Source organism: Callospermophilus lateralis, chromosome 9, assembly GCF_048772815.1.
Source record: "Callospermophilus lateralis isolate mCalLat2 chromosome 9, mCalLat2.hap1, whole genome shotgun sequence".
Taxonomy (NCBI): Eukaryota; Metazoa; Chordata; class Mammalia; order Rodentia; family Sciuridae; genus Callospermophilus; species Callospermophilus lateralis.
Window position 1 is genome coordinate 94,532,950 of NC_135313.1, and position 24,151 is coordinate 94,557,100.

The 24,151-nt window shown below is 35.5% G+C and overlaps 1 protein-coding gene across 2 annotated transcripts in view; it reads left to right on the forward strand.

Moving 5' to 3' along the window:
* Positions 1-24,151, forward strand: part of Wdr33 (WD repeat domain 33) — a 105,816-nt gene that overhangs the window by 36,070 nt on the left and 45,595 nt on the right. For both annotated transcript variants that reach the window (XM_076865430.2, XM_076865431.2), the window contains exons 2-7: positions 1,919-2,145; positions 2,996-3,064; positions 4,052-4,156; positions 6,531-6,626; positions 6,800-6,951; positions 8,612-8,709. In XM_076865430.2, the coding sequence (XP_076721545.1) occupies positions 1,942-2,145; positions 2,996-3,064; positions 4,052-4,156; positions 6,531-6,626; positions 6,800-6,951; positions 8,612-8,709 (724 nt within the window). In that variant the 5' untranslated portion in view covers positions 1,919-1,941. The remainder of the gene's footprint in view (positions 1-1,918; positions 2,146-2,995; positions 3,065-4,051; positions 4,157-6,530; positions 6,627-6,799; positions 6,952-8,611; positions 8,710-24,151) is intronic.

The window sequence follows — 24,151 nt, forward strand, 5'->3', positions numbered from 1 at the left end:
GGTTCGATTCTCAGCACCACATACAAACAAAGATGCTGTGTCCGCCGATAACTAAAAAATAAATATTAAAAATTCTCTCTCCCTCTCTCCCTCTCTCACTCTCTCTTAAAAAAAAAAAAAAATACTTTCCTATTCAATCTACGTTATCCCCAAAGTTGAGGTTTTGTTAGTCCTTGTATGTAGTTTTTGTTACCTTAACTAGATGTTTAGGTTCTATAAATGAGTGAATTGTTTATTTATTTATTTATTTTTAAAGAGAGAGTAAGAGAGGAGAGAGAGAGAGAGAGAGAATTTTTTTTTTTAATATTTATTATTTAGTTATTGGCGGATACAACATCTTTGTTTGTATGTGGTGCTGAGGATCGAACCCAGGCCGCACGCATGCCAGGCGAGCGCGCTACCGCTTGAGCCACATCCCCAGCCCGAGTGAATTGTTTAAAATGTGAAAGTTGTCATGACGTTTTTTGAGGTGGCAGTGGTGCTGTTTTTTGATACTGGGAATTTAACCCAGGGGCACTTTTCCACTGAGCCATATCCCCAGCTCCCCACCCCCCCTTTTGAGATAGGGTCTTGCTAAGTTTCTAAGGCTGGTCTTGAACGTGTGATCCTTCTATCTTAGCTTCCTGAGTTGTTGGGATTACATGCGTGTGCCACTGTGCCTAGCTGTCCTAACTTTTCTTTTAAGAAAAGCATTTACATTTTTGCCTATCCAGTTTTATGTTCAACTGTAAATCATAATATATGACTAAGACTGTAAAAAGGAAAAAAAAAAAGGTACTTTGTGAGTAGTTGGGACTAGAAGCAAAATTATAATGCAGACGTGGACTTGAGCACACGATCATGGATAATTAAGTGTGTTTTCCAATTTGTTCAGTAGATTAGTCATTAGATTGGCAAAAGGAATAAGTATTTCATACAAAAAAGTCTCTGAGTGAAAAGAGTCCTTGAGGTTATCTACAGTAGCCTCAGTTTTACAAATTTGCCACATAACTTAATGGTTTGCATGATGTGGAGCTGAAGCATATAAAGCATATATGAAGCCTGATCACTGTATGGTGAGGTGGTTTGTTTTTGTTTAATTTAGGGGTGACTCTTCATTTGAAATGCAATTGTATTTTTTTCTTTTCTTCATGCCGAATCTATTTCTGGAATACAAGTAGTACTTGGGTATTTAAGGAAAAGTTTTTCTGTATGTTTATGTATTTATTTTTATGTGGTGCTCAGAATCTAACCCAGTGTCTCACACGAGCTAGGCAAGTGCTCTACCACTGAGCTATGATCCCAGCCCTCAAGAAAAAGTTAAAGGCCTTTTTTTCAGTACAGTTTTTTTGGTGGTGGTGGTGGGGTCTGTACTGGGGATTGAATCCAGGAGAACTGAGCCACATCCCCAGCCCTATTTCGTATTTTATATAGAGACAGGGTTTCACTGAGTTCTTAGTGCCTTGCCATCGCTGAAGCTGGCTTTGAACTCATGATCCTCCTGTCTCAGCCTCCTTAGTCACTGGGATTACAGGTGGGCACCACCTTGCCTGGCTCAATGCAAGTTTTACTCAACAAATTGTTTTGCATTTGACCTCAGTCAAATTTGACCTCAGTCAAATTCCTCATATTTGTACAGAAGAGGTTTTAATTGTATCTGTTTGTGTTTTATACCTAGTAACTGTTTTCAAATGTATAAGTGGTCTCTGCCACTCATTTCATATTTATTTTAAGTAGATTGATTGAAAAATAAAAATGATATATGTTATAAAAGGGGGAAAAGCATTAAAAAATGTGCATTTAAAAATGTTTTCATGGGCTGAGGATGTTGCTCAGTGGTAGTGCTTGCCTAACAAGTGCAAGGCCCTGGGTTTGATCCTTAGTACTTGCTGGAAGGAGATTGCTGATATTGAATGAAAGTACTTTTTTCCTGTCCTAGTGTACTAGAAGGAAAACATCACCATGGCCACAGAAATTGGTTCTCCTCCTCGTTTTTTCCACATGCCACGGTTCCAACACCAGGCACCTCGACAACTGTTTTATAAGCGACCTGACTTTGCACAGCAGCAAGCAATGCAGCAGCTTACCTTTGATGGAAAACGAATGAGAAAAGCTGTAAACCGAAAAACCATAGACTACAATCCATCCGTAATTAAGTATTTGGAGGTAAGATAACCAAATTTTGGTTTCTTGAAAGTTGCCCAAATGTAGAGAAGTAAGTATACTTGTATTGCTTGAATTAGTTGGGTGAACTGGAATTTCAGATGAAGCCACATAAAAAGGGCCCCAGTTTACCTCAATTCACTTTTTTAAAAATTGGTGCATGAGTAGTCTTTTGCAAAATTATTTAAGGTAGAACTTCACTTTAGAAATTGACTTTGTTCTTGGACTGGGGTTGTGGCCAAGTGGTAGAGTGTTTGCCTAGCATGCATGAGTCACTGGGTTGCATCCTCAGCACCACATAAATATAAAGATATAATCAATATTGAGTTTGTTCTCAAAGTTCATAACAGATCAAAATAAGGTACTTTAATATTCAGGCCAACCTTAAAGCATTTGTTAAACCTCCAGTGTATATGAAATAATAAGAGACTTCTAGTTGTAAAAAGGACTCTAATTAAGGTTGAGATCCTATTATAGGGTGGAAGCAACTCTGAGATGGTAAATAAAAGCAAGGTAGGGGTCAGGCTAAACTTCTATCAGCCCTACTTTTTTCTTATTAATTCTTTATTTTCCTTAACTTTCTAACATTACTGTTAATATTGATTGGTTTTTGGTCTGCTCTGGATTCTGTTTTAGAAAATAACTTATTTTTTTTTTGGTGGTTCTGGGATTGAACCCATGGCCTCATACATGCTAGGCACGCACTCTGCCACTGAGCTACACCCCCAGCCCTTAGAAAATAACATTTTTTGTTTTCTCCCCATTTAATATACCTTACATTTTGTTAATAATTAATTTCACATTGATAATGAGACCTATACTTATTAACTGATCTGTTTGTTTATTTTAACAGAATAGAATATGGCAAAGAGACCAGAGAGATATGAGGGCAATTCAGCCTGACGCAGGTTATTATAATGATGTAAGTATAAGATAGGTCATATAAGCTGAATAAAAATTTCTTTGCTTTGACATTTAAGCCTAAAAATAGGTGAATTCAAGTTCACAATGTTCTTTTCTTTCTACATTTTTATAATTATACTAAAAGGTTTCTGAAAGGGTAATGTAACACATTTGTATGAATCATGGATTATATTTTGTCTCTATTTAAATATTCCTTTTATTAAAAGACATGATGGATGAACTGTTGATTTGGGATGTAAAGCAGTGTTCAACAAAATATTGAACCAAAAGTCTTGTAATAGGAAAGTTAATTTAAAACTTGGAACTTAAAATTTTAAATTTAGAAATTTTAAACTTTAAACCCAGTGTGAACATGTTTAATGGAGTTGACTTTAAGAAGTAATCAAGAACATCTGATAATCTGTGATGGGATTTGTTTAATAATAACTGGTGTTTACCCCTCCCATATCTCACTTTTCTTCTTTTAATTAACACAAACTATTTATATTACAATGGTGGGTTTTTTTTGAGTACCAGGTATTGAGCTCAGGGGGTGCTCAACCACTGTGTAGCCACATCCCCAGTCCTTTTTTGAACTTTATTTAGAGACAAGGTCTCACTGAGTTGGTTAGTGCCTCCCATTTGCTGAGGCTGGCTTCAAACTCATAATCTTCCTTTTATTACAATAGTTTTTTTTAAAAGTCTTGTAGTCCTGAATTCATCCTTTCCCCTCCCCTCCCACCTCTCCTTTCCCAAAAGTGTTTTACCACTGAGCTGCACCCCCAACTCATTTTATTTTTTAAATTTTGAGACAGGGTCCCCCTAAGTTGCCCAGGCTGCCCTCAGATTTGTGATCCTTTTGCTTCTCGGGCAGTTGGAATTAAATGTGTTCGCCACCAAGCCTGCTCTGAATTTGTTTTTAGATGCTGAAATTACCTTGCCATGGCCTGGTTTCTGCCCTGAGTGTAATCAGGAGCTCTGAAAACACAGTTTTCTTGTTTTGCAGCTGGTTCCACCTATAGGAATGTTAAATAATCCTATGAATGCAGTAACAACAAAATTTGTTCGGACATCAACAAATAAAGTAAAGTGCCCAGTGTTTGTTGTCAGGGTAAGTATTCTGTTGGATATTTATTTATGTTTTGAAAAATTAATCCTGTGTTAGTCTGCGAATGTATTTGACAAAACAAAAATCAAACATTAACTTAAGTGTGGGTCTGGGATAATAATTAGTTTATTTTTCATAAATTTTATCTTGAAATACTTATTTACCCAAAGTGTCCACATTTAGTAAACTGACGTTTCAATTTCAATTGTTTTTCTTCATATTGCAGTTTCCTTAGATATAAAGTTACAGACTTATCCTTCAATAAGAATGCTTTTGTTATGAGAAAAGCAGCACCCCGAGTAAATGAAAAATCCCTAGTTGTTAATAGTTACAAGGAAGGAAAATGCATGAATGTAACTGAAGAATTGTGTGGTACATACTTGTCAGCTCCATGAAGGATTATAGTAGATGCTCAATACACTTTCACTGAAAAAAAAAATTTTTTTTTTTAAATTATTTTGTAGTTGTAGATGGACAGCATACTTTTATTTTATTTGTTTATTTTATGTGGTGCTGAGGATTGAACCCAGTGCCTCACAAGTACAAGGCAAGTGCTCTGCCACTGAGCTATAGCCCCAACAATGAAATTTTAAAATATAGTTTTACAGTCAGTCATGAATTCACAATGCTTAAAAATTTTAAATTTTGAGGGATTTGTAGTAAAACATTTTCTCATCCCCATTTTCCAGGCATTCAGTTAATATTCCTGTAGATGATAGCATAGTAATATTCTTTGTATTTTGATTATTCTATTTCCTAAAAATGTACTTGTTGATTAGCTGTGTTCAGAGTTGTATGATGATTAATAGTCAACATTGAGCAAACAACAATTAAAAAATGAAGTACGGCGGGGGGAGAAGAAAAATGAGTCATGGCAGACATTAATGGCAAATGAAGAGAATTTAAGAGGTGTGCAGATAGGAAGGGGACCTGGGAGGGACTGAAAGATGCTAGTTTGAGCTACATAGAAATTGTTGCAGTTGGTCTTAAGCCTCCTATTTGCTTTAGATACCTAAGGCAATAGAGATATCAGTAAAGAAACATTTTGTGTAAGTAGAACCAACTAGTATATAGTATATATTTTTTTTAATCAAGAGATTTGGTCAGTGGGTTGTACTGTACAGCTAATTTTAATATTCTTTTAAAAAGAAAACACAGAAAACCATTTTGAAATAAAATTCAAGCAGCCTAAAGATATTAAGAAATGAACACTGCAGTTTCTGTATCTAAAGTTTAGTTGTAAGCATTGTTGACTGATAGTAATGGGAAAGTAGGCAGATTTCATTCATAATAATCATAAGTCTTGATTTATGATTTATATAGATAAGCAATAAAACCTCAAATTGTCACATATTTGTGTAATTTACCAAATAATGTTCATTTTATGTATTTTGTCTTGCTATTTTTATAGGTTTACTTGTATTTTTCAAGTCTTTGACATACTTTTTGTTTTGGAAAATAGGATTGTTATTTTGAGATTTTATTTATTTACATTTTGTAAGGAAAATTAGTTTGTAATCCATTGTATAGACCGGGAAAAACAAAACAAAAAGAACACTGTAAATGTTTTGAGTTATGTAGCTCATCACAGATTTGGTTCAGTATGCATATTGTAAATTAAAATATTTGTAATATTAGTTGTGGTTTTAATGGTTTGAGAGTAGATAAGCATAAGACTTGGCACTGTGAATGGCAGAGAGCTTAACCTAATATTTTGAGTATGTTTATTTGCAGAAGACATTTGATACCCTTAACTTGGTACTTACTATTATCTTGTTATTTTAAAAAAATTTTTTTTAAATAAAACACTGATAACTTTCTGTCTGCATTAGTTGGGTAGCAGTTCTAAGACATCAACTCTTTTATTAGTTGTTGAATTTTTTTGGTGACCAACCACCTTATTTATGTTAATCTACTATGTAGCCTAGGAATATGGTGCATTTTATTTTGAAATGCTTTTTAGAGTGCATTGGTGCTTGTAATTTAGTGTGTATGTATGTTTCTTCATAATGTACTTTCCCCCGCATGGTGTTAATACAGGTTCTTTTCTGACAAAATACTTGCTATAAATGGAGCTCCACTAAGTGAAAGTATTGTCAACTTAATATTTTTTTTAATATTTTTTTATTTTTTAATGATTGGCGGACACAACATCTTTGTCTGTATGTGGTGCTGAGGATCGAACCCGGGCAGCACGCATGCCAGGCGAGCGCGCTACCGCTTGAGTCACATCCCCAGCCCCAAAGTCAACTTAATATTGACTACTTGATGTGTTTAAAAAAAAAAAAAAAAAAAAAAAAAAAAACCCTTTGTAAATTAAAAAAAAAATGAGTGAAGTTGCCCATGTGTAACCTGTCATTTTTTTCCTCCTCCACAGTGGACTCCAGAAGGAAGACGGTTGGTCACTGGAGCTTCTAGTGGAGAGTTCACATTGTGGAATGGACTCACTTTCAATTTTGAAACAATATTACAGGTAATACTAATCATCAGTTGGTAGCTCATGCTGTAAGGAATCTGAGATTGGCACTTATTCGCATTGTGAAAGTTTACAGTTGGATTATTTATTGCTGAGTTAATACATGCTCCTGTAAGCCTTTGATCATGTTATTTGAGATAGTATCTTACAGATATTTTCTTTTTTCCCAGGCTCATGATAGCCCAGTGAGGGCCATGACTTGGTCACATAATGACATGTGGATGTTGACAGCAGACCATGGAGGATATGTGAAATATTGGCAGTCGAACATGAACAACGTCAAGATGTTCCAGGCACATAAGGAGGCGATTAGAGAGGCCAGGTTTATACACAATATACCATTTTCTGTAGTCCCTATTGTCATGGTTAAATTATTCTCTAAGTGTATTCTGGGTGCAGAGATGCATGGGCTCTGTCAGATTCTGGGAATCTTTCTGCACCCTATAAACACAATATTTTTCCTTGTTTTCACACATTCACCATTTTGCTGGCACCTTTCTGAAGTAGTGTTGTCCTGGTATCAGCCTTTGCAATATGTTAGAGATGTATTGTCTGCCGCATTTTGCACTGGTTTTCTCTTTTCATTTATGGTTAATAATGTGTATACGTTATTCCTTTTTATTATCTACTGTGTAAGACAAGAATATTTCATTCCAAATAAAGAATTCAGTCTTTAATCATACAACTGAATAAAATCTAAAGCCTTCAGAAAACACCTTCAGAATTCACACAAATTACAAGAAAAAAAGGCTTAAGTGAAGACCTGGTTGGCTTGGCTATGCCATGACTTCAAAAGGAAAGTATAGGACTATAAACCCTCACAGATAACTCTCTGGATGTGGCAAACATTAATGGGTTAATGAATGGGTTCTTCAAGCTTTACAGTTCTAAGCAGACCTTTGTCAAGAAGACTCTAGGACCTTTTCTTCTGATTTCTCTGTTAACATCAGCTATACAAATGTATAATAAGTGGAGTTTAATATTTTCAGTGAGTTGTATGTTTTACATATCAATGAGATATGTATAGTAAAACTGGGGGAAAAAATTACAAAAAGAAGCCTGAAGAATTGCTGCAGCCTCAGAATAAAGTTAAGCAGCATTCTTTAAGGTTTTGCCACCTATGTGTGAGAGGAGGTTGACTCTATGGAAACACTATCCACTGCAGTCACTTGTTTCTATTTTCAGAATCACAAAAATTGTTGGATATATGTGCTTCTGCTTTATAGATTTGACCTTAGTGTCATGCCCATAATTCGAGTTTTCCCAGTTGGTCCTTTCTTTAAGATTCAGAAGTTCAAGGGAATTCTTAGAGTTGAGAAACTGGATGGTCTTTCACTACTGGGAAGTAAAACTGGCTTCCTCTTTTGCAACAGATTCTTTGCCTTTAAACATAAATTTGAATGTCCCTATTTTAAAGTTTTCCTCCAAGGGTACAACATTCATTTGCTAGCTTGGCAGGAAGATGTGAACATTTTTCCACAGCTCTTTTAAATAAACGAGAAACATTGTATGTAGGAATGTTTACAATTTGATCTTTAGTAGCTTGCTCTTAAGTTTATCATTCCACAAAGTGTCTGAGACAGAAACTGATGTGATTTTTTTGAACAGTATTCCTGTGTGATTTAAATGACCATATGCAGGAATATTGTACAAATATATTTGAGTTTCAACACTGAAAACAGCTCCCTTTGTTTTGCTGGTATGGTAGGAAATACGCTAAGAGGAGCATGGGTAGCATTAGGACAATACACTGCTAAAATTGTGTGAATATTGATGATTGAAAACTGAAACAACTACTCAGTTGAAGTCTTCTTTTGATGAGATGCGTGTGTTGTCAACATTCTCTTTAAGGGCTTCTTCACTGGATACTTCCTTTCCTTTTTATAATGCAGCACAGTGTTTTTATTTTTCCCTGTCTGAGAAGCACAGATAATCTGTTAAATGCTGACTTCTTTCCCCTGCTGTGTGTCTTCACGTAACAGTTTCTCACCCACGGATAATAAATTTGCTACATGCTCTGATGACGGCACTGTTAGAATCTGGGACTTTCTTCGTTGCCATGAGGAAAGAATTCTCCGAGGTATGTGTACTAACAGTACTGATTAGAATATTTAAATAGGGAAGGCATTTGTGGTTAAATCATCACAATACCACAATACCAGCTTATATCTCCATTCAAGTTTTTCACATGTACACCATCTTAGTCAGGCTCTTTAAAGAAACCCAAACTCACTTTCTCTACTTCACAAACATTTTATAGATTTTTACTACTAATATCTTTGAATTCTTTCAGCTTTAAATTAAATACAAGAGTCCCCTCTCTATCATTTCTACCATTACTTGCTTGGTTGTGTGTGTGTGTGTTTTTTTTTCCTCCCAGTACTGGAAATCGAATCCAAGGCCTTATACATGCTATTCAAGTATTTTACCATTGATATACATCCCCAGCCCTCCTTGCTTGACTTTATGCCTCTTTTAGGGCTGTATTCCTTTTCTTGTCTTGTACTCAAGATAACTTTCTCAACATACTCACACTGTAGTCTTGTTCTTTCTTTTTCCTTTTCCCTCAGTACTAAGAAGTTAACCCAGGGGCACTCATAGAACTGAACTGCATCCCTTAACCCTTTTTATTTTTTATGTAGCTGGAATTAAAGGCATGCACCACTGTACTTTCATCTCCTGGAAGTCTTCTTGCAAAAATAAATTAGCCCCCAAAAGAGAGGTCTCAACAACTACACTTCTCAGTGTTGATTTATTTAACGGAACATATTTGTATGACATTGCCCATATGTAGATTGGTAAGGATTGCTTATTTACATTTATCGATTCCATAATTACCATAAACCCATATGAATTGCTTTTACCCTATAAAAATATATCTTTTCATCTGGGCCATTTTTCATTACTGTGTTAGTTTATTGGACTTTATAAAGTGAGACTTAAAATATTAACAGTTTGCCAATGCCAAAATATTAGCATTTCATCAACATCATTTATATGAGTTCAGTAGTGTTAAAGTCAGGGAATTATCTGTTACATAAATGCAGTACAAACATCACAACAACAGTATTATCCTTCCAATTAAATCCTGTTAGTTTATTCTTTCCTAAAAAGATAGTATTTTCAATTGTTTAGTTTAAATCTATACTAGCCATATCCATGATTTCAGTGTGCCACAAAAGTAACATCTTCCTCTGATACATAATTGCAGAGTAGGAGAATAGGTGTTAAAGATACTGGGTGTTAGGAAATTCCTATTCAGAGATTTCCCTTTATGTTAAAAGAGGCAGCAGAGTTAGTTGTCTTGATGGATTTATAAGTTTTTTCTTTTTTTAAACAACTTTTCTGAGCTTTATTTGCAACATACGATAATGATTTCTAGATAAGAAAAGGACCTTAGTGATATTTTAGCCCATATTCTGAGCCAGTGTTTTTGATCCCATTTACCTTTACTTTCCTGGCTTTGCATATTTGTATAGATTCATCCACAGGACTGTGTTATTATAGCTAGCATAAGGATATGGAGCCTATCATATGCTCATGTGTATGATAGGTATGTGCCCATCACGTACTCAGCATGAATGTCATTTTATTGTATAACTTGAGAACAAGATGGATTATTTAAAGTCATCTCTTCTGAGTTATATTATGGATGAGCTCCATGACCCAGAAGGTTTAAAGTGACATGTTGATAGTAAAATAGGTTCAGATTCAGAGCTACAATCTTTTGTCACTTAATCCTATCTTAATGCCATACTAATGTATATTTTTTTTACTGTTACTTAACAGTAAGTCTTGGGATGTTATAAAGAAATAAGACAAACAACATTTTCTACGTTTTGAATGTCTTTAGAAGTATAGAGGTAATAATTCTATTTAATATAATTCTGAGGGATCAGAGCAGTTAATTTTATAATGGACTATACTGACAGGTCTGATCTGAAGGTCCTCTGCTTTTACCAAAGCAGAAAATCTATTATATGATAACATTTTTCAGTTCTTTATGCCAGTTAAAAGTTATTCAAATTTGCAGCTGTTTTAAAATAATGCTTAAGAATTTCCCCCTGAAATTTAGAGTATATTGGAAATATTAGCTAGTAATTAAATATTTTCAGATTTTATTTCAGGTAAATTTAGATACAAGTTAAGAGGATACTGAATGATTACCTATTAAAATATTTAGTGTAACTTAAAATATACTAATGTCTATATTAAACGAGTGTTGAGTTTTGTATATAAGGACCCTTCCTTCTTTCCTTCTTTTCTTATTTGGTGTTAGTAGGGATTGAACCCAGGGCCTTGTACATGCTAGGCAAGTTCCCTGGAGCTATTTTGCCAGCCAGCACCCATTTTTTCCTACATGCCTTTAAAAAAAAAATAATAATAATAATTTTTTAGTTGTTAATGGGCCTTTATTTGTTTATTTACCTACTTACTTACTTATTTTATTTATATGTGAGGCTGAGTACCCAGGGCCTCACACATGGTAGGCAAGTGCTATACCAGTGAGCTGCAATCCCAGCACCCCCGAAACCCCACACACATATGCCTTTTTTAGAAAATATCTTACTAAGGCCTTGAATTTGTAGTCCTTCAGCCTTTTGAGTCACAGAGGTTAGGTGTCTACCACCATGTCTGGCAAGGGCTTTTTATTTTAGGTTTTTACTATGGAAATTTCATACATGCAGGGTTTCTGTCCACAAAAAATTATAATGAATCTTTGTGTACTTTTAGGATTCATTTTTTGGCTTATTGATGTCTTGCTTCCTTGAACAAAATATTCTACTGGCTTTATAATCATAATTGTTTGTTGGTACCTCAAGGAGTGAGACAAATACTAAACTAAGTTGATTGTAACATCCAATAGTTCTGATACTAAGTCTGCTGTAGAAGAGTTAGTAGAGTCTAATTATCCATTTTCTTTCTTTCCTCCCATTTGTAAATTTTACAAATCTAAGAGATTTGCTGTCCTCCAATTGGTGGGTTGGGAATCAGAGGGATGGTAGATATATGGTTGTCTCAAGGATGGCATGAAACTATTCAAATAAAGTTAGAGGAAAACTCTACTTAACTTAGCTCTATTTGGATAAAGAAAATTGGATCAAAGTCAAATAGTGACTGGGTGTTCTAACTTTTTGAAGTGTTAGCTGTCCAATATTAAGGGCGATGCTTGTTGTCCACATAGATTTTAGCATCTGGCAGGCAAGCATATCCTTTGCATTGTTCATTTGTACATTAGGCCCTAACTTTTAGGGTTAAGTATTTTAAAAATTCAAGAACACTCAAAGGGAGTTTTGGATTTATATAGTACAACACTTTTTTATCACATATATATCTTTTCTGCATCATCCCTAAAAACCAGTCTTGTACTTAAAAAAAAAAAAAAAGAAACACACACAAAAAAACAATTTCAGTGACATAATATTCACAACCTCATACACCCCCCTCTTGGTTTTAGACAGCTCTGATTTTCAGAATGTTCTTCTCTTATATCAGAAATCAGCTTCTCACAACTTGTCTTGCCTTTGAAATACCCCCCCCAAAAAAAAAGAAAAAGAAAGAAAGAAAGAATGAATCACACAGTCTCTTTTACAAGGAGCAGTACATTAAGCATTTAAATATAGCAGTCATGTCTTCTGTGCTGTATTTCAGCTTTAAGCATACAGTGTTCTTGTATCAGAGCCATGGTTCCCATACTTTTGAGCTCAGTATTTACCATTGCTTTATAGTGTCATTTCTGAGATTGTTCTTACACTTTTTGGAAAAGGAGGAACTTATACAAGAGAGAAGTTATGTTTTCTAAGTTTTACAATGGACATAGTTGTATTGTTGAGAGATTTGCTATGCAAAAGGATTTGTTGGTTGATTTACAGGTTGAAAAAAATAGACATTTATGAAATTGAATACACTGCAGCATGAGAATACCATGTGTATGTCCAGCACTATAGACACATGTGTAAATCACCAGAGTTTGCACATACTTGTCCTTCTCTCCTCCCACCCCCCTCCCCCCATATAAATTAAGGCAGTCAGTTTGTGGACTGGGATTCAGAAACACCAGGAGAATATTAAGACTTTAACACTTTAGGTTACTGATATTTGTGCATTTGTAATAGCATCATTAGACTATATACTTTGAAATTATGAGCATATACTATATGCAAACTCTCTAGAAAGAAGATTTTTTTGTATGGTATGGACCCCCCCACACACACACACTTCTTAAAGTTTTGTAGGTAAAGTAAGAAATATCACTAAGTTTGAAGATGTTGGATAAACATGGGAGAAGAGTTATGTTAGAGGTACACTGTTGCCAACTTAGGGGGGAAGCAGATCACTTCCTGCTAGAAGGTTGAAAATATGGAATCAGAATACTGAAAGAATTTTTTTCCAACTTATTTATTTATTTATTTTTTTAAGAGAGAGAGGGAGGGAGGGAGGGAGGGAGAGAGAGAGAGAGAGAGAGAGAGAGAGAATTTTAATATTTATTTTTTAGTATTCGGCGGACACAACATCTCTGTTTGTATGTGGTGCTGAGGTTCGAACCCAGGCCGCACGCATGGCAGGCGAGCGCGCTACCGCTTGAGCCACATCCTCAGCCCCTTTTTTTTTCAATTTAAAATACTGTTGTATTTAAGGCATTGCATTTTCACTCAACTATAAAGTGCGGTGTTTTACTTCCTTTCTCTGTGCACATATTCCATATTCAAGTAGTGATAGGGCCCTGTAATTTACCATAGCAGCTCAACTTTAAAACTGCCACGGAATGAGAGGCATTATACTCTTAAGAGTTTATACTTTTACCCACTTCCTGTTTATGTGTTGGAATTGGGGGTGGGGGTTTGTTTTCAGTGCTGGGGATTGAACCCAGAGCCTTGCTCTTAGTGTGCTAGGCAAATGTTCTACCACTGACCTACATTCAGTGTTTTAAAAGGAATGTCAGCATGGATTTAGTGTCTCCCTGAGCTGTACTGACAGAATTATGAAGTAAAAATTTTAATGGGGAAGAGAAGGTATGGGGCAGAGGGAACTGATTAAGTCTTCCATTTAATAGTCTTCTATAAACCTGTCCATATAGGTTTAGAACACAGGACATACTTACTACAAAAACATTAAACCACAGTGAACTGTTCAAACTGCAAATGGCCTATAGGTATTTATTTGCTAGTTTATGTAAATACACTGAAGGACTTATTCAGGAGGTAAGGTTTGTTTTCATTTTTGAAATGTAGCACAGAGAAGAAACGAAGCCTGAGTACTCACTTCACAGCTTAAAAAGTCTCTCTGTGCCCCTTCCTGATTATACTTGACTGTGATTTTTACTAAATGGGATAAATTCTGCTACAGAGATCTTTTGGTTCAGCAGTATGTTTTTGAACTATGTAAAGTTACTTTCACACAACCTCCGTGTACTGAGAAACTGTGGTGCTTTTCATTGGAAATAATTTTTATTTATTGAAGTACTTATTTTTATAAGATCTTACAAAACATTCTCTTCAAGGTTAAAAAACAAAAATTCTCTGCTTCCATTAAAGTTTGGGTCATAGCAGAATAACTCCATCCACAGACACGTCGCTTTTTAATATTAAAAGCATTTCAGGTACATCTCATTTAATCATATAGACAACCATGTGGATCCATTTTACATATAGAGACCTGTTTTCTTATCTGTAGTTCCTTATTTTGAGGAAGAGTTTATGTGACTCTTTCTTCTCTGCTCTCCTGAAAAGATTGGATCATATTTGTGGTAGGTTCTCTTATGTAAATAATTACCTGGGTATGTTATCAGGAGAAAGACATAAAATAGCTTCTAAAACCATTTGAGGAAATTGGTGTAGTAGGGTCCTGAAATATTTTGTATGATACATTCATGTTTTTATAGGAATTGTTTTAAATGTTTATGTTGGGCTTTGTTTTTTCCATCTGTGGGCTTATTTAAAATCTGATATATAATATGCCAAAAATGTGTTGAAGAGAAATATGTGGTTTTCTTGGGAAGGCAGAGATGCCTGCTGCTACCATAGGATCCAGTGTTTTAATTAAGAGTTGGGAGCCAGTACCAGATACTGTTTTTTTTTTTTTAATTTATAAATTAGTTAATTTTAATTAGGTTTATATGACAGCAGAATGCATTTTAATTCATGTACACAATTGCAGCACAACTTTTCATTTCTCTGGTTGTACGTCATGTAATATACATATGTGCAGTCATACATTTACCTAGGATAATGATGTTCATTGAATGCCACCATCTTTCCTGCCCCCATGCACCTTCCCCTTTTCTTCCTTCCCTTTCCCCAATTCCTTCATTTTTCCCATGCCCCCCCCCATTTTGATATAAGGATCTTACTTTTGTGATAGCAACAAAATTCTGATTAATAATTGAAGCAGTTTTCAGCAAGAGCCTTTACGTGTTCACATCTATTAAATATCCTGTGGTCATCGTTTTCATTTTGACCAATTAGTTACCTTGTTATAGGTTCCTGATTGTTTTTAAAGTTAAAACTCTGACCTTTGGGAAGACTGATAAAATATATTAGATAATATATAATGTGTGCTGGCTTTTTCATTTTTAATGGGTATAGGAGCCTTTATAAAATATATAATTAGAATATAGTAGGGTAAAAATAAAGGTAAAAATAGAGGAAGTGAAGTAATAAAATGAATGCTGTTTTTTTATTCAGTCACATTTTTCCCTCACTTTAAAAAAAATATTTTTGGTGCCAGAGATTGCACATGCTAGGCTGGCACTCTGTCACTGAGCTACACTTCTAGCCCTTCATGGTTTTTAGTACTGTATCAAAACAAACAAAAATTCAGCAATGCCTAAAAAGTACTTACAGTATGTGGTACTTTCAAAAAAGATGTGCACACACATAAGCGCGTGTGTGCGCACACACACACAAAGACACACACAATAAAAAAGCTCTGAAGAAAATAATAGTCTTTCCATAATGCTCCCTAAGGCACATTAGTGCTTCCATTGAGATCCAGTGGTTTGAAGTAAGTCATGCTAAAGTAGTTCTGTTTTATGGGATAACTGGAGGTGTCAAGGATAAAGTAGCTTGACCATAGCCAATCTTAAACTAATGAATAGATCATGAGGGAGGAATGTGGTTTTGTAGCTGCATAAGTGAAGGGTCATTTCCAAAGTAAGTCTCCACTGGATGTTTCTTTCCTGTGAGGCAAGTATACAGAAAGTGTGGTAAGATTCTTTTCTTGACTATTGTGTGACATTTGTATAAATCTAAATGACTTGCTTTGCATATTTATAACAAGCAAAAATTTACTAGTTTTCAGGATTTGAGAAGATTTCTTAATATTAAATTTAATGAGTAGAAATTTAAAAACATAAAATGTAAAATTTAGGTATAAATGGGGAGTCCTGCATTTCAGTTTCTAACCACAATTTAAGTCTGTCTTATTAGAGAGCATATTAAAACAATACTGGGTTTTAGATAATTGTTGTGGGCTCTTTTCCCCATTTAGTAGAAATAGGTGTTCAGAATAGTAAGGTTCATTTTTGAGGTGAGTTGATGAGAATGGGGAAGGATCTGGAAACCATGAGGAACAGTAAAGGGAAGTTTAGTGTTCAATTTGGTCAAAATAGACTTAAGATTATTTTCAGATTTAAAGGGTTTGTATAGCTCTGGAACATGGAAGGATGCAGAAAATATAGGACATCATGCTTGGATGTAATTGTTTTCCTAGAGAATGAACTGTTTTGTGAGCTATTTGGTCTTCTCTTTGTTGAAATTGTGCCATGATTAGCTTATTGAAGTCATTACCTTTTTGGATGGGTAATTTGAATTAGGCTGTCTATTAACACTAGTTTTGTTTTAGGGACCACCAATACCTGAAAGTCAAGCATGTGGACACATTTATTACAATAGATTAAATGGATAAGATTAATCTCATAAGGAGTTGTGGCCACCTTCTCTTTGTTGAAATATAAGATAACATTTTTAACTCTTATTCTTCAAAATATAGTGAATGTGAGTCTCAAAATTCTAGTCTTTAAAAACTTTAAAATATTTATATTTTAATCATTTATCTTAAATTTATAGCATAATATATTTATACACATTTATATAGCTATCTAACCACCTCTAGAGAAGATGTAGAATATCTTAAGTAACCCAAAGATTCCTTCATGCCTTTTTCCCACTCTTAACATTTTATTAGGTAGTTTCCTTAGACTGAAAGATTTTTTTCATTAAAGTATGGGGCTGGGCTGTAACTCAGTGACATAGTGCTTGCCGTGAACGGGTGGCACTGGATCCAATCTGTAAACCACATAAAAAGAAATAAATGTATTCTGTCCACTACAAACAAGCTGTAAAAAAAATAATAACATTTTTTAGTTTAGTGATTTTTGAATTTAAATCCTGGTTCCTTCTTGAAGTCATATGGCATAGTATGCAGTTTTAAATATCTTTTTTGTAGACTGTGAATGTTAAGTAAGTACTTCAAAGGTTTGGTGTTATTAATACTTCATAATTTTTTTCTAATGGTGGAATCAGATCTTGGTTTTTTTTTTTTAGATGCGGTATTGAACTTGGGGATACTCGACCACTGAGTCACATCCCGAGCCCTATTTTGTATGTTATTTACAGATAGGGTCTCACTGAGTTGATTAGTGCCACTGGGATTAGAGGCGTGTGCCACCATGCCTGGCTAATCACATCATTTTGTTTTCAGAAATTTATATAGATTATATCATGTACTTTATTATTATTATTGTTATTATTTTTGGTACCAGGGATTGAACCTAGAGGTGCTTAACCAGTGAGCCACATCCCACGGATCTGGGATCCCTACAGATTGGATCCAGATTTTATTTAGAGACAGGGTCTCACTGAGTTACTTTAGCACCTTGCTAAGTTTGCTGAGGCTGGCTTTGAACTCATGATCCTCCTGCCTCAGCCTCTCAGCCCCTGGGATTACAGACATGTACCACCATGCCCAGCATGTACATCTTTTTTTCAAGTGTATTATCAGTCTGACTTTTGAGGGTATTATTAGTCTCACAGTTTGAATACTTTAAAAAATTTTTTTAATTTGTTATATATGACAGCAGAATGTATTACAATTCATATTACATATGTAGAGCACAATTTTTCATATCTCTGGTTGTACACAAAGTAGAGTCACACCATTTGTGTCTTCATACATGTACTTAGGGTAATGATATCCATCTCATTCTACCATTTTTCCTATCCCCATGCTTCCTCTCTTCCCCTCCCTCCACTTTGCCCTATCTAGAGTTCATCTAATTCTCCCATATCCCCGCACCCAATCCCATTATGAATTAGTATTTATTAGAGAAACATTCTGCATTTGGTTTTTTGGGATTGGCTAACTTCACTTAGCATGATATTCTCCAACTTCATTTACCTGCAAATGCCATGATTTTATTCTGTTTTAATGCTGGAAAATACTCCATTGTGTACATATACCACATTTTCTTTATTCATTCATCTAAAGGGCATCTGGGTTGGTTCCACAATTTAGCTATTGTGAATTGTGCTGCTATAAACATTGATGTGGCTGTGTCCCTGTAGTATGTCCTTTGGGTTTAGACCAAGGAATGGGATAGCTGGGTCAAAAGGTGGTTCCATTCCCAGTTTTCCAAGGATTACAGTTTGAATACTTTATTTTTCATGCGAATGTAAATTACCAAAGATCTTCTGCGTCAAGATGAAATATTTATTTAAACAGATTTAAGAATATTTATTAGGCATTTTATTTGGTTTATTCAGTTCTAGCAGAGGAATCACTAAGTCAGTTGTTACAAAAGACCTTAATGGAGTTGGACACAGTGGTGCACACTAGTCTCAAATATTTGGGAAGGAGAATTGTAAGTTTGAAGCCAGTCTGGGTGAACTTAGCAACACTCTGTCTCAAAATTTTAAAAAAGTAGCTCGGGTGTAGCTCAGTGATAAAGAATGTGCCTAGCATACATGAGTCTGTGGGTTTCATCCTTAGTACTGCAGAAAACAAGAAACCTTTTAAAATTGATTTGTGGGGTTTTGTGTTGTTTTGATACTGGGAATTGAACGTAGACTGCTTTATCACTAAGCCACATTCGCATCCCTTTTTATTTTATATTTTGAGACAGGTTCTTACTAAGTTGCCAAGGCTGCCTTGAACTTGCAGTCCTCCTGTCTCAGCCTCCTGAGGAGCTGGGATTACAGGCATGAGCCACTGTGTTCTGCCAGAATTGTTTTAAATAGAGTTTTAGATTTTTTTTTTGAGAGAGAGAGGATATTTATTTCTTAGTTTTCGGTGGACACAACATTGTTGTTTGTATGTGGTGCTGAGGATCGAACCCGGGCCGCACGCATGCCAGGCGAGCGCGCTACTGCTTGAGCCACATCCCCAGCCCCTTAAATAGGGTTTTAAAAACAATTAATTAATTAAATTTTTTGATGGGGGAAGTGGTACTGGGAATTAACCTCAGGGGCATTTGGCCACTGAGCCAAATCCCCAGCCCTATTTTGTATTTTTCTTAGAGACAGGGTCTCACTGAGTTGCTAGTGCCTTGCTTTTGCTGAGGCTGGGTTTGAACTTGCAATCCTGCACTGGGATTAGCGGCGTGTACCACCGTGCATGGTTTATTTAATTTTTATGTGGTGCTGAGGATTGAACCTAGTGCTTCCCACATACTGGGCAAGCATTCTACCACTGAGGCACATCACAGCCCTAAATGTAGTTTTTGACTTTTTGTCTTAGACTTTTAAACAGTGAGAAATAAGATTATACTTTAAAATTTTTTTTTCTCTTAGTTTTTGATAGATCTTTATTTTATTTTTATGTGGTGCTGAGAATTGAACTCAGTGCCTCACACATACCAGGCAAATGCGCTACTGCTGAGCCACAGTTCCAGCCCATGATTTTGTGTTTTTTATTTAGGAAGCATGTATTAGAAATTAAACCCAGTGAAATGGGAAGAATTTGAAAGACAGTGTGAAGGAGGAGAGTTGCACTCTTTGATAATAGAAGCAGGCTGAGAACTGTCATTGTTACAAATGGCAAAGTTTATCAGTTTTTTAAATTTAGTCTTTTTAAAAAATATTTTATTAGTTGTAGTTGGTCACAATACCTTTATTTTTATTTGTTTTTATTTTTATGTGGTGCTGAGGATCGAACCCAGCGCCTCACTCGTGCTAGGCGAATGCTCTACCGCTGAGCCACAACCTCATCCCCTAAATCTTGTCTGTAGGGAGAGAATATACGCACCATAATATTGTAGTGTCTCCATCATATATGTGTGAAATAATTCTACATTGCTAAATTTTAAAAATTGAGAGATTTACAGGTGAGATTGGATTTAGTAGAAGACTCGGCTTTCCTGTTAGGTTACTTGTAGTAGCTTAATGCAAGTACAGCTGAAAGAAAGAAACATTTTAAAATGGATCTTATGAATACTAGACCTTAATACCCTAAATTCACCATATAGGATAAGTGAGACCCACCACTTCCTTTTCGCATCGTGTGTTACACAGACGTTACTTGTATAAATATCTTTTGAACAAACTTGTAAACATTTTTTTTTTTCAACTGGTTTTCATTACATCAAAATCAGGGTTTTTTGAACTTAATGAAAGCATCAGAAGATGAGTTTAAATCATTTCTCCTTCTGCTTTTTTAAGTTACCAAGTTTTCATGATCCATAAAAATTTAGTGGTAATGGCAATCTTAACAAGAGACATCAGTTTGTAATATATGCAACTTCAATAAAGGGGAGTGAAGGTGACAGTTTTCTGTCTCAGCCCAAACTCCCATATGTGTCAGTTCTTCAGAAATGAAACGCTGAGGGCAGCATTTGGGATCTTAGACCTGAAGGTCCAAACTCATCTCTCTCAAGGCCTGGGAAGGAAGCATTAGGATCTTGGCGCAACAGGCTCATAATTTTTAACCAGTGCTCCCATACCCTCGGAGTGAAACCTTCCTGTTTTTTGAAAGGTAGGAAATGGTGATTTTTTTCTGTACCTCCACCCCTAGGCTTTTAAAAGCTCATCTTAGAGTTTGCAAAATGTGTTTTTGGCCTTTTTTTTTTTTTTTTTTCCAAGTAGAGAGGCCTTCTTTTGGATTACCCTTCCCTGAACTTCAAAACCTCGAGGGTTGTTTTTTTGTTTTTGTTGCTGGGGATTGAAACCAGATTGTCACTAAGCAAGTGCCCTCCCAGTGAGCTAAGTTCATAGCCCTAAACCTCTAGGTTCCCCCCTGCTGTGTGTGTATATGTGTGTGTGTGTATAAAACAAATAGTTATGAATTGAATATCTTTAAAATGCCTGTGTGTATGATTGATATATTTTTGTAGGAATCATCAAGAAGTATAGTTTATTAGTTTCCTGTGTGCTTGGCTTCATTGATATGAGCCTGTGTAATATCATCTGCTTGTTTGTTTATCTGTCTGTCTGCCTATCTATCTATCTATCTATTTATAAGATGGAATCTCACTGTGTTTCACAGCTGATTTTGAACTCCTAGGCTCAAGCACTCTTGCCTTAGCCTCCTCCAGAAACACAGCTCTGCTCCTAGGTCTAAAATGTGTATTTTTGGCCAAATGCTTGCTTAGTGTCTATAATAGACTAATTTGTATTATAGAAACTTGATATTTGGGCTAAGTTAGCATTTTGGTTTTTGTACCTCTGTCTAGATGTTATTGATACTTATAGAGGTAACATTGAGCCAGGTATACACTGTAATCCCGATGGCTGGGGAGACTGAGTCAGGAGGATTTTGAATTCAAGCAATTTAGCAAGGTCTTAAGCAACTCAGTGAGACCCTGTCTCTAAGTAAAATACGAAAAAGGGCTGGGGATGTGACTCCATGGTTAAACATCCCTGGGTTCAACCCCTGATACCAAAAAGAGAGAGAGAGAGAGAGAGAGAGAGAGAGAGAGGGAGGGAGGGAGGGAGAGAAAGAGAAAGAGAAATAACATTGAAGTGCAGAATGGGAGATTTTGCATGTTTAAAAAATTGGGGTGAGGGCTTAGGTTGTCGCTCAGTGGTGGAGCACTTGCCTCACATTTGAGGCACAGGATTCCATTCTTAGCACTCCATATAAATAAATGAATAAAATAAAGGTCCATCAACACTTTAAAAAAAAAAATCAGGGATTGGGGGTGTTCCTCAGTAATAGAGTGCTTATTTAGTATGTGCAAAGTCTTGTGTGTTTTAGTTCTTAGCAACAATAGCAACAATAAAAATCATTCAATGAAAGACTATCGATACTTCATTTTCTTCTCAAAGCTAACATATTATCCAAATATTTCAGTATTTAAGGTGAGCACTTTAATTTTTTGTCTTAACAATTTACCTTGTGGTTATCAGTAATACTTTTATGCTTCTTCTGAATGATTCATAATGTTTAGTATGGTATTGACATTAAAATCAAAATGGAAGATGAATAGTATATCAGAATCATCCAGATGGCTGGGGTTGAGTTAGAGCTCTCACTAGTACACATGAGGTACTGGGTTTGATCCTCAGCACCACATAAAATAAAGATTGTGTGTCCACCTATAACTAAAAACTGAATATTAAAAAATCATCTAGCGGGGCTGGAGATATGGCTCAAGCGATAGCGCGCTCACCTGGCATGCGTGCGGTCCGGGTTTGATCCTCAGCACCACATACAAACAAAGATGTTGTGTCCGCCGAAATCTAAAGAATAAATGTTAAAAAGACAAATTCTCTCTCTCTCTCTCTTAAAAAAAAAATCATCTAGCATTACCCTCCTTGTGAATTATGAGACGTATATTAATAAGCCATGTTTTTTAAAAACCATGTTTTAGAGTCATTTTGTAAGTCTACAATATGTAGTCTAACTTTATTCTACCATTAGTATTCACTAATGTCAATACCCTTTAGCAAAAGACGACCAGGAATACACTTGAAAAGGTTGATTTTATTACTCATTGCAGCAAATAACATAGACCATAGGAAACCACGGAGTGTTTGAATATTAGGGTTTATAAAGAATCTGTTATAGGATATGGGCTTTTAACTGGGTAATTTGGGGATGGCCTAAGGGAGTAGAGAGTTGGTATTGGGAGCTCTCAGAAAGCAGAGGCTCTATGATTGGGTATCAATAAGCCTTACAGGGTGAGGGCAGACTAGAGTTAGGATAAAGTTGTAATTGGTAAAGAACTAGCTGTTATTTGGTAATTGGAGAGTTCAAATTTTGTGGGTTGTGCGGTTACTTTAAAGTGTTTCTTTATCATGATCTCAGTATGACTACATTTGATTTCAGATGTTCAATGAGATTGTCCAACAGGAGAAAGTGATTAAACTGTAAATGTCAAATCAGTATGTAATAACTATGCGACTTGGCTGTGAACATAAGGTTGGTTTTAAGAGGTTGGAAGCTGTGTTTTTTTCCCTTCTCAAAAATAAATTCATTGGTCTCTTACTAAGTAGATTGGCTAAGATTAGTAGGAGTAACATGTTGGATATATATAGATTGGAATGAACTGCAACAATGCTGACAAAACTGTTCTTACAAAACAGTGAGGTGGCCTACATCCAGTGGAAGCCTTATTTCAGCTGGCTATGAGAAGTTTAGTTGTCAGAATATGAACATGTTCTTCTTAAAAAATAAGATGAATTAGTTTTCCTGCATTAACCTCTGTTCCTCCTAGTGTTTACCCCGCTAAGTTTAATGTCTAAGAATTAGTTTTTAGAGTTGTTTAGCATAAGCTGTAAAGAATTAGCTTTAAGAGTTGTTTCTTTCTTTCTCTCTCTCTATAATACACACACACACACACACACACACACATATATATATAAAATATATTTATATATATATTTTTTAGTTATAGGTGGATACAATATCTTTATTTTTATGTGGGTCTGAGGATCGAGCCCGGTGCCTCATGCATGCGAGGTGAGCGCTCTCCCTCTGAGCCACAATTCCAGCCCCAAGAGTTGTTTCTTTATAGTTGGGTAGAGTCACCTGTTCATTTTCTATGTGGTCTAAAGTAATATAAAATATTATTAAATATTAGAAAAATTTAAATGCCGTCAAGATATGAACTGGCAAATACCTTACAATAATAATTGTAAAATTCTTTATAAACTGTAAGGATAGATGTAGGCAAAGAAAGAAATATTTTCCCCCACTTCTTGGTGCTAGGAATTGTATTCAGGGCCTTCCTTAAATGCACATGCTGGGCGAGCATTCTACCACTGAGCTACACCCCTAACCTGAAAGAACCTTATTTTTACAATTTCATTCTTTATTAATTTATTTATTTGTAGTTGTAGATGGAAAGAATGCCTTGTTTTTGTTGTTACATAGTGCTAAGGATCGAAGTCAGTTCCTCACATGTGGTAGGCACATGCTCTGCTATTGAGCCACAACTCTTGCCTCTACAATTTCACTCCTAAGTTCACTTGTGTGCATCAAAGATCACAGAAGGGATTTTTATGTTTATTTTTATATTCAGATATTTTGTATGTCCTGTGCCCCACGAGTTGCCACTCTTAGGACTGGTGGGAGTGGAGTGGGAT